At 44.9% G+C, this 11,047-nt stretch overlaps 1 protein-coding gene across 1 annotated transcript in view; it reads left to right on the forward strand.

Moving 5' to 3' along the window:
• The window catches only part of STK10 (serine/threonine kinase 10), a 106,313-nt gene that overhangs the window by 79,813 nt on the left and 15,453 nt on the right, over positions 1-11,047 (forward strand). Inside the window, exons 11-13 of the mRNA XM_006195646.3 lie at positions 1,050-1,173; positions 1,624-1,803; positions 10,947-11,039. Coding sequence (XP_006195708.1) covers positions 1,050-1,173; positions 1,624-1,803; positions 10,947-11,039 — 397 coding nt within the window. The remainder of the gene's footprint in view (positions 1-1,049; positions 1,174-1,623; positions 1,804-10,946; positions 11,040-11,047) is intronic.

Raw genomic sequence — 11,047 nt, forward strand, 5'->3', positions numbered from 1 at the left:
ACATTTTTATTGTAATTACATTTTGAACAGGTAATATAATATCATGGTTCAAAAGGAAAAAGCGTAAACAGTGAAAAATCTCCCTGCCTCGCTTTTCTGCCAGCCATCTGGTTCCCCTCCTTGTGTTAATATTTTATGGTGTAATCCTTCCAGAAACACTCAGTGTTTAAACGGGAGAGTAAACACACACATGTACACGTGTACACACATATGTGGGCTTTTTTGTTTTTCACCCAGATGGTAGGTAGCATGGTGGACCCACACTTCAACATCTTGCTTTTTCACTTAGAGATCCGTCCCTTATCTGTTCAAAAAGAATTGTTGCATTTTTTCAGATTTTTTTCCATGTGATTCAATATCTTCTAGAACTTGTTTTTTTAATGGTTGTATCACATTACATCAGGTGGATATATTTTAATTTTTTAATTAGACCTATATTGATGGACACTTGTTTCCAATTTTGTACTATTATAAATAGCATTGTTATGAATATCTTTATTCTGTTTTTGTGCATCTATGAATATTTCTTTAGATTCACTATAAAGAATAATAATCTTTAGACTCAGAAGTGTAACTACTATGTCAAAAGGCATAAACTTAGTGACAAATAGTCCTCCAGAAGTCTGTCAATTTGTACATATCAGACATACATGAAAGAATCAGTTTCCCCTATATTCTTGCCTATTTCTTGAAAATGTTATTTCTTAATGTTTTCTTTTTAATTTGCATTTCATATCCATATAGGTAGCTTAAAAAATCTCTTTTTGTCTTTTGTTTCATGTCTGTTCATGTTCTATACCACCTTTAAAAATTATGGTATTCCTGTTTTTCTTATTGATTTGTAAGCACTTTTTATATATTAAGATTATTAATGTTTTGTCTGTCAATAAATGTCAAATAAAGTCTGAGTTCTAAGTTCTAGTTATGCCTCTACCCCAGGCTTATGTGATGCCACATCATGCCCCAGCCTTCGTTGTCCCCTAGCTATGAGTTAGGGGATCACTGAGGCCACTTTGTGACTGAAGTGTTCACATCCGTTCACCTTTCAGGCGCCAGGAACTCCGAGAGCTTCGGCTGCTCCAGAAGGAAGAGCATCGGAACCAGACCCAGCTGAGCAGCAAGCACGAGCTGCAGCTGGAACAGATGCACAAACGTTTTGAACAAGAAATCAATGTGAGTGTGAGAAAAGATGGGTTCCTGTAGAGCTTCTTGCTTCCATGTTTGCTTTAAGCGGAAGCTGCAGGGTGGGGATGATTGGGCATGGAGAATAATTCACAACAATTGCCCAATTCCTCTGGTTTCCTGATCTCACGAGGCGTCGACTTGTAAACAGAATTGCATGAAGGTCACGATGCTTCTCTGAGTCACACAAGAGGATCTCTAGAGGGGGTGCAACTTTTATTGAGCACCGTGCAGCAACCTTGTGGGATAGATGGTCTGGTCTTCCTTTTGCACATGAGGAAACAGACTCAGAGAGGTTAAGTGACTTGTCCCAGGTCACACAGCAAAGACAGGGTAGGAAGTGGGATTCAAACCCAGGTCTGAGCACAGGCTCTGGGCTTTCTCCATCTGTCTCCTGGATATGAGGTGACTTTCCTGAATTTCTCTTTCTGCTCCCTCCAGGCCAAGAAGAAGTTCTTTGACACAGAGCTGGAGAACCTGGAGCGTCAACAAAAGCAGCAAGTGGAGAAGATGGAGCAAGACCACGCCGTGCGCCGCCGGGAGGAGGCCAAGCGGATCCGCCTGGAGCAGGAGCGGGACTACGCCAAGTTCCAGGAGCAGCTCAAACTGATGAAGAAGGAGGTGAGTATGTGCTGAGGGGAGGCAGAGGGGTCTAGGAGTATTAGAACTCTCTCAGTTGCAATGATCAAAACCCCTACTCAACCTTGCCTCAGCAACAGAGGGCATTTGGGGGAGCTCGAACACCGGACGAGCTCACGTCCAGGTATGTTTGGATCTACATCCTCCAGCTGTGCCATTAGGAGCCCCTTCTCCATCGTTTGAGCTCTCCTTTCCTCCCAGGCTGGCTCTCACCATGTGCCCTCTGGCAGCTCCCTGTACGTCCTCCCAGCTTAGCAGCCCTAGGTGACAAACACCAGGGGAGAAGGAAGGGATGGTGGCTCAGGGGAACTGGAGATGCTGTCACCAGAGGGGGGAGTGGGTGCTGGGTGGGCACACACGCATCCTCCATTCCCTACCTTCTCTTCTCCCCAAATAGCAGCCCACTAATTGGACCCATGTGCCTCTTCTCCTTTTGACCCCCACCCAGCTGGCAGGGGAACTGGGAGGTGGCAAGGAGGTGGATGATCCTGAGACAAGGAAAGGGAGGCGTATTTCTGAACCTGCCCTGGGGAAGGGCATCTGGATTCCAGGGAACAGCCCTCACCTCCCTCTGTGGGGCCAGAGCCTGGGAGGTGGGGACATACTTCTTTCCTAGACCCTCAGGAGGAAGGAGGGGAGAGCCCTGGGACAGATGGACCAATCTAGATGTTCCCAGTCTCCAGATGGGTGCAGTGGGTGAACAGTCTCTAAGGGGGGTCCACGGTGCTGGGGGCCCTCAGACCCCAGCTCCCAGGCTTTACTCTGTGATGGACATGACATTTGGTGTGTCCAAGGGGCCTCAGGTGGCTGCCTGTGGGAGCCAGGGCCACGGGCTGGCTGATCAGGGCCAGGGCTGGGGTAAGACAACGTCCCTCGGACACAAAATTTAAGGAGGTGCCCCAAACTCCATGGTCAAGATAAATAATATTCTAATGCAATGTTTTAAAATACAAATTAGTGTAAAATATTCATGATGAACAGAATGTCAGCTATTTAGAGGCAGGATAACAGGGCCAGGGTTGGTGTGAGGCCATGAGGCCGAGTCCTGCAAATACAGGGCTTAGTCTTGTCTGTATTTAACGTTTTGATGGTTTTGTTAATGATTTTTTTGGCATGAATTTTTTTTTTTTTTTTTTTTTTTTAGTTTTTATTTGTTTGTTTTTGGTGGGGGGGGTGGCGGTTAGTTAGGTTTGTTTATTTATTTGTTTTTAGAGGAGGTACTGGGGATCGAGCCCAGGACCTTCTTAATTAAGCATGTGCTCTACCACTTGAGCTATACCCTTCCCCCGGCATGAATTTTGAGTTTTTAAAATTGTATTTATCTTGGTTAGTTTTCTGGCGTTCTCTTTTGTGCCTGAGGCGAGTGCCTCGACTTACCCTGGTTTTGAACCTCCTGCTGAGAAATGGGCCAGCGGCTGAAGTACGTGGGGTGGGGCGGGGCGGGGAGCAGAGAGAACAGAGAGACATCCCCAGCACCAGGGCCAGGAGCACAGGCTTGGGAGGCAGGCGTGGCTCCGTCTTGGCTCTGTGGCCCAGAGCAAACTTCTGGGCTTTGCACAAGCTGCAGGCGGACCTTGTTTTATTGCACTTTGCCTTATTGCTCTTCCCAGATATTGGTGGTTTTTTTTTTTTTTTTTTTTTTTTTTTTTAACAAATTGAAGGTTTGCAGCAACCCTGCGTCCAGCAAGTCTTTCTGTGCCATTTTTTCCAACAGCATTGCCTCACTTGTTATCTCTACGTCACATTCTGGTAATGCTTGCATTATTTCAGATTTTATCATTACATATGTTATGGTGATCTGTGGTCCATGATCTTTGATGTTACTTTTACAAAAAGATTACAACTCGCTGGAGTCTCAGATGATGATCAGCATTTTTTAGCAATAAAATATTTTAAGATTAAGTGATACACAATTTTCTTTTAGACATAATACTGTTGCAAACGTAATAGATTACAGTATAGTGCGAACGTAACTTTTTCTATGCATTGGTAAACCAAGAAATTCATACGACTGGGTTTATTTCAATACCTGCCTTATTGTGGTGGTCTAGAACCGAGTTTCCAATATTTTCAAGGTCTGCCTGTACTTGCCTGAGTCCTGCTGCCTTCTGTCAAATGAGAGTTATTTGGTTACCATTGTATTGAGTACGTGTGTGGCACTGTTCGAGATGCCAGGGATACTATAATGAACAAAACAGATAGGGTCCCTACACTCAAGGAGTCATTAATTGCCAGGGAAGCCAGAGGCAAAAGTACAACATCAAATAGGTGAAACACCTGGCCATTCCATACATGCTGTGAGAGCAGATAGGCTGGTGAACTAGAGAAGATATGGAGAGATCTGCTTTAGAGGGGGCTGGGAAGGCCTCTCAGCATGTGACATTTAGGCTGAGACCAGAAAGATGCTTCCAAGAGGGTGAAACAGCATATGCAAAGGCCCTGAGGTGTAGGAAAGAGCTTGGAGTGTGCAAAGAGCTGAAAAATGATCAGGTTGGTAGGAGTTTAGGAAGCTAGGGGGAGATTAGTGCGAGGTGACATCAGGCAGGTGGAGAGGGGCCAAATCACGGAAGGAGGTGAGTCATAGGCAAGAGTTTGCTCTTTCATTCATTGCTGTTAACAATACATCCCTCACGCAGATATTTTGAGCATTAAATGAGACGTATCCAGTGTCGGGCCCAGAATAAATAGCCAGTAGATGCCAGTTTCCTCTTGGCTCCTCACCCCATCACGTACGCACACCCTTTGTATGTGTGGGTGGGGAAGGAGCTGTAGGGATTATAAGAGTGGGAAAAGAGGAGGCTACAGAGGAGGTGCCTGGGATAGGGGAGGCGTGAGAGGACACCACAGAGCTCCTTGCCCTTTGTATGCGCTGACCTTTAACAGGGTTGAGCCGCTGAACGTTCTTGGTGTTGGCAGGGTTCCAGGAGCGTTTTCAAGCCTGCCAGTGAGCTCTGAGGAGGTGCGTGGGATCTGGTACTTGGGCTTCCGCTCAGATTCAGTGTTTAACATTTTCTTCTTCCCTGGGTGTTTTTCTTCAGAAAGTTTTCATGGAAAGAAAAGACTTGACCTCTTTGTGCTTTTGGCTTCTGCTGTTTGGTAAGACCATGGCCCTGTCACTGTCCCTCCCATGAGGCATTCTTGCTGGGCAGACTCTGCCCTGCTGATTGAACCCAGAGCTGCTGTCTTTAATCTGCTTCACGGTGGAGCCGGGCAAAGGGTTGGCTTGTGCTTGCTGCTGGTTCCCAGAGCTGATTGCTGGGGTTTTGTTACTTGATTAGTCACTATATATTTTTAGAGCTCCTGTATGAGGAGGTGATGAGCAAATCACACACAGCCCCTGTCCTCAGAGTTGCCATTGTCGTTAGAGGCTGCCAGTACGGAAACGTCCACGGTTATAAGAAGTTTGAGAACATACTGTGTATTTATTAGAGAGAGTAAAGGATGAAGATGGTCTCTTCAAATTGTAAAGAGAGAAGCAAGTTCTTCTCTAGGATGGCATTATGCTGAAGTGGTTGTATGGAGCCTGGAGTTGGAGACTCGAGTTTGAATCCTGACTCCGAACTCAGGCAAGCGGCTTAAACTCACCAAGCCTGTCTCCTTCTCTGTGAAAGCAGGTTAATGACAGGGTCACTCATGAAAAAGGTTGTCCTAGATGTGGACCAGATGACAGTGCAGGCAGAGCACCTGGCAGCTAGTAAGCCCCGGCTGCGTGGTGGCCTTTTCGCTTGTTCTTACCACCACATTGTCAATTTCCAAAGTCAGGTCTAGGGATTCCTGCTGGTGGGGGCCAGCGGAAGGCTTTGCTTCATGGGACCCCAGATGTCCCATAATTCATGTCCTCCACTGCTTACTCCACAGTCCCGAGACCTTCTCGGATGGCAAAGGTCACCCCTGTGAGCGCTGCAGGCTGCTCAGGTGGGAATGGGAAGTTTGGGTAGAGGCTCCCTGCCCACTGCCGTCGGACTGGTGGTTAGGATGCACCAGCAGGGGTGAAGGACCAAGGTGGGAATGGGAAAGGCCCCCAGGTAAGCTGGCTCTGAACTACCCACGGATGCACGAGGCGGCCCAGTGCTGCGTCTGAGAAATCTACATGCGGGTGCCGGAGCAGGAGACCATACACAGGTCCACGTGGACTTTTTAAAAAACCAGTTCAGAGCAAGGAAGGGTTCATGCTGTGCACTTCCCTACGATCCACGGAACTCAGGCATGGAAAACGTACAAAAATAACAGAGTAAAACTTGAGATGCCTCACGAGGCCTCTTTCTTGGTTACAGCAGTTGGTGTGAAACATTTATCATGCTAATGACCTTCCTGCACTTAGGAAGTTTGCATATAGGAAAAATCATTACTAGTAAGCTAGTCGAATGGGGGAATCTTTATTTTTCATTATTGTTTTGAGTGATTAAATACAATGCTGTGTGTCTAAATATGCAAGTGTAATAAATGTATCCTGTGGGAATGGAATTGATGGTCTGTTTCTCGGTTCCTATACACACAGCACATTTAGCATCCATGAAAAACTCAGTTAATTGTAACTTACTTCTTAGATCACCTACATTTGAAAACAAACTCAGTCAGTCTTGAAGGAAATCTTTCCAGAACTGTTTCCCTGCCTTCCTGGGCAAAATTCATTAAACAAAATTTAGCTGTGTCTTAAATAGTTTGGAGCTCTGTAACAGAATTATATTCCTGGGAGGATCCTGGAAATTTTAGTTAAAAAACAAGTAGTTTTTTTCTTTTTCCAGTGAGAAAATGGGAAGCTAACAAGTCTAGGGACTGTTCCAAAGATGTGCCGCTGGACCAGAAAGCAGGATCCCTGACAACCAGTAGAGAGCCTTTCTTTATAGACCTCAGCCAGTGTGGTACGGGTCCCACGCTGGTACCCTGTCCTCAGGGGTTACTAACAAGTAGGTCCGGGTGCCCCTTTGCCAAGTAGCCCCATGTGACTCTGCTCTTAATGTTCTTTTGCCTCCTCCCTCCATTGTCAATGGTGTTAACACCTATTACTGTTTTTAGCACCTTTAGCAAAAATCTCCAGACCCTTTCCTAAACTGCGGCTTCTCATCTTCTGTCCCGGAAAACCACATCATCAAGCTTGAAAAGCACAGTTCTAAGCTAATGGGTCCTTTCAGTTGCATGACACCTTGAATGGGGCGGTCAGTGGCATTTGGACAAACACCAGACAGATGCTAAATTATGGTTATGCACCGTATATCCAAGGCAGCCCTCTGATGGGGAAGCTGAAGTGGCACAAATGCGATTTTTGAGATTATTTACAGTGACTTCTCAACCAAGGACTCTTTTGCTCCCCAGGTGACATCTGGCAATGTTAGATGTTTTACAGTTTTAGGTTTCACATCAGATGTGTAACATATGGGTGAGTTTCACTATTATTAATTGTTTTTGCCTATGGATGTCCAATTTTCTAGCACAAAAAGACTATCCTTTCTCCACTCATATTTGCCTTTGCATCTTTGTGCAAAATCAGTTGACCATGTATATATGTGTGTGTCTATAACTGGACTTTCTTTGCTGTTCCACTGATGTAACTGTCTTTCACCGATTCTGCAGTGTCTTGATAAATGTATTTTTGTAGTGAGTCTGAAATTGGGTAGCGTGAGTCCTACAGCTTTGTTCCTTTTTTTCAAAATTGTTTTGGCTATCTTAGTTCCTTTGCTTATCCATATGTAACTTAGAATCAGCTTTTTGACTCCTGTAAAAATGTCTGCTGGGATTTTTTTTATTGAGACGGGGTTGAATCTATGGATCAGTTTAGAGAGAATGGAATTTGAACAATATTGAGCCTTCCTTTCCATGAACACAATGTATATCTCCGTTTATTTAGGTCTCCTTTGACATCTTTCCTTAGTGTTTATAGTTTTCAGCATACAGATTCAGCATGTATTTGGTTAAATTTACACTTATGTATTTTGGTGCTGTTGTACAAAGTACAATTTTTTTAATGTCAATTTCTAGCGTCAGTGCTAGAGCATAGAGAAACACTGGTACATCAATCTTCTATACTGACTTCACTAAACTCACCTGTCAGTTCTAATACTTAAAAAAAAAAAAGATTTCTTAGGATTTTCTACATAGACAATCTGTCTGTAAACAGTTCTATTTCTTCCTCTTTAATCTGTGTTTCTCTTGGTTTATCTTGCTGGCAAGGACCTCTAGTGGGCTGTTGAGTAGGAACAGCAGAGTGGACATCCTTGCCTTGTTCCCAGTCTTAAGGGGAAAATATTTAGTATTTCATAGTTCAGATGGCATTGGGATTTTTTGCAGGTGCCCCCTTTCTGGTTAAGGAAGTTCCCTTGTATTCCTAGGTTGCGAATAGATCTCTTCATGAATGGATGTGGAGTTCTGTGAAATGGTTTTCTTCTATCAATGGATGTGATCAGAGAGGTCTTTTTCTTTAGCCTGTTGATATTAGGAGTTATACTGCTTGACTTTCAAATACTGAACAGGCTTTACATTCCTGGGATAAAGCCCACTTGGTCATTATATATTTTCCTTTTTATGTAGGACTGGAATGAATTTGCTAATATTTTAGTGAGGACTTTTGAGTCTGTATTAATGAAAAGGCTATTGGTCTGTGGTTTCCTTATAACGTTGCTCTGGTTTTATCTGTTTCTTCTTGAATGAGCTTCGGTAGTTTGTTTTTTCTTTTACATTTTTTAAACTTTATGTGTGTATTTATTTTACAATATCATCTCGTTTAAATTGAAGTATAGTTGATGTACAATATTATATGTTACGGGTATACAATACAGTGATTCACAATGTTTAAAGGTTATGCTCCATTAATAGTTATTATAAAATATTGGTTCCATTCCCCATGGTGTACAGTACATCCTTGTAGCTTATTTTATACCTGATAGTTTGCACCTCTTAATCCTCCCCCTCCCTCTTGCCCCTCCCCCTTCCCTCTCGCTCCTCCCCCTTCCCTCTCACTCCTCCCCCTTCCCCCTTGCTCCTCCCCCTTCCCTCTTGCCCCTCCCCCTTCCCTCTTGCTCCTCCCCCTTCCCCCTTGCTCCTCCCCCTTCCCTCTCCTCACTGGTAACCACTAGTTCCTTCTCTACATCTGTGAGTCTGTTCTTTTCTGTTACATTCACGAGTTTGTTGTATGTTTTTAGATTCACAAGTAAGTGATATCTTACAGTATTTGTCTTTCTCTGTCTGACTTATTTCACTGAGCATAATGCCCTCCGAGATCCTCCATGCTGTACACCAGAAACTAATACAACATTTTAAATCAGCTGTACTCAGTTAAAAAGCAAGCAAACAACCCATTTAAAATATGGACAGAAGAACTGAACAGACATTTTTCCAAAAGAGGGAATGCAGATGGCCAGTAGGAACGTGAGAATTTGCTCAACATCACTAATATCAGGGAAATGCAAATCAGAATCACAGTGAGACATCACCTCACACCTGTCAGGATGGCCATTATCAAAAAGAACACAAATAACAAATGTTGGCAAGGATGTGGAGAAAAGGGAACCCTTGTACACTGTTGGAGGGAATGCAAATTGGTGCCGCCGCTGTGGAAAACAAGGAATTTGCCTGTTTCACCTGAGTGGCTGAATTTGTTGACATAAAGCTGTTCATAGTATCCCTGAGTATCCTTTTAATGAACGTAGGATCTGTAGTGATTGCTTTCACCCTTCATACTGGTAACTTGTCCTGTAGTATCCTCTTCTTCCCCCTTCTCCTCTCCCTCTTTCTTCTGTCAATCTGACTAAAGGTTTATTAATTTTATTGACTGCTGCCTGGTTCTCTGGCCAGGAATGTGAAGTTTCTTACAGTTTTAGTTACCTTATCACTGCATCACTGTCTAGGACTGGGGTAAAGCCAGGAGAGCAAAAGGGGAAAGAAAAAAAAAAAGGAAACTCACTCCCGGTACCAGCCCCCTTCCAGAAGTTCTGACTCCCTTTCGTGGTCACCTGAATTTATTTACTTCTCAGAGTCCTCAGATCATTGCTTTTTGTATTTTATTCAGAGTTTTTCATTGCAGTCATCAGGAAAGCGCGGCTGTCCTGGCTTACCCCGCCTTGCCAGAAGTAGAATTCTCCTGGAAGGCGCTCTTCTGATCATGGACAGTATTTTCCCCTCACTGGCTGCTCCTAAGAGCCCTGTTAGTGAGCACATGTTTTGGGGTGTCAGGTTCCTATGAAGGTACCTAAAGGTATGGGTTATTCAGAGAAAATGGTCTCAGGAACTCTAGCTTCCTTGCAGAGAAATGTCATGGACATCTTCTTCTTCTGTTATAAAAGACGGAAACCTGGTCCCAGCTGGCTTGAGAACACCGCAGGCCTCTGACCAGGAGGGCAGAAGTGTTGCCAGGAATCCTTCCTCATCTCTTAACATTGCTTCCCTGTGTTGACTGTCTCAGGCAGACCCCTCCAGGGTGGCCCCCCATGGCCTACATCCTCCCAGCTCAGCAACCCCAAGGGACAGAGACCGGCTGTCCCCATAGTTCCGGTAAACGTCCTGAGGCTCTCCTTAGCCCAGTGAGGTCACATGCTCATCTCTGAACCAGCCCTTGTTGCCAAGGCATGGAATGTGCTGACTGACAGCCTGGGTCACCTGCCCAGACTAGAGTCCAACGGGGTTGGGAGCATCAGCCACACCTAAATGCCAGGGGTTGAACTGGGGCTGCCTACGTGTATTGTCAACTGGGATGATGTCACCTGGAACGAGTTAAAAACATCTTAGATCTTATAATGGTTTAAAAGATTGACAGTATATCTGTGGTATTAATATTTCAAGGTGGTGGGTAATTAGAGGAAAAAATGTCTAAAAGGGATTCTGAGGAGACAATTTTAAAAGAGGTTGAGAAACACTGCCCTAAAGGAAACTGAGGGGCCGTCATCAAAAGGAAGAGGATGGATACCACACTGCAAACACAGCACCTGTGTTCCAGGGGAGTCTAGAAACCGGAGCCAGCGGCAGACAGGTGGTATCTGTCAGGGCAGTGGAGGGCAGAGCTGGGGCTGGTGCCTGGAAAGCTGAGCCTCGTCTTCAGTCTCCCTGGCCCAGGAGTTCTGGGACTGAAGGCTTATTTCTTGGGAAGCATGAGGAGGCACCCCGCCCCCAGCTATTCTCTGCTGTCTCTGGTGCAGGTGAAGAACGAGGTGGAGAAGCTCCCCAGGCAGCAGCGGAAAGAGAGCATGAAGCAGAAGATGGAGGAGCACACACAGAAGAAGCAGCTTCTCGTGAGTCC

Source organism: Camelus ferus, chromosome 22, assembly GCF_009834535.1.
Source record: "Camelus ferus isolate YT-003-E chromosome 22, BCGSAC_Cfer_1.0, whole genome shotgun sequence".
Lineage (NCBI taxonomy): Eukaryota > Metazoa > Chordata > Mammalia > Artiodactyla > Camelidae > Camelus > Camelus ferus.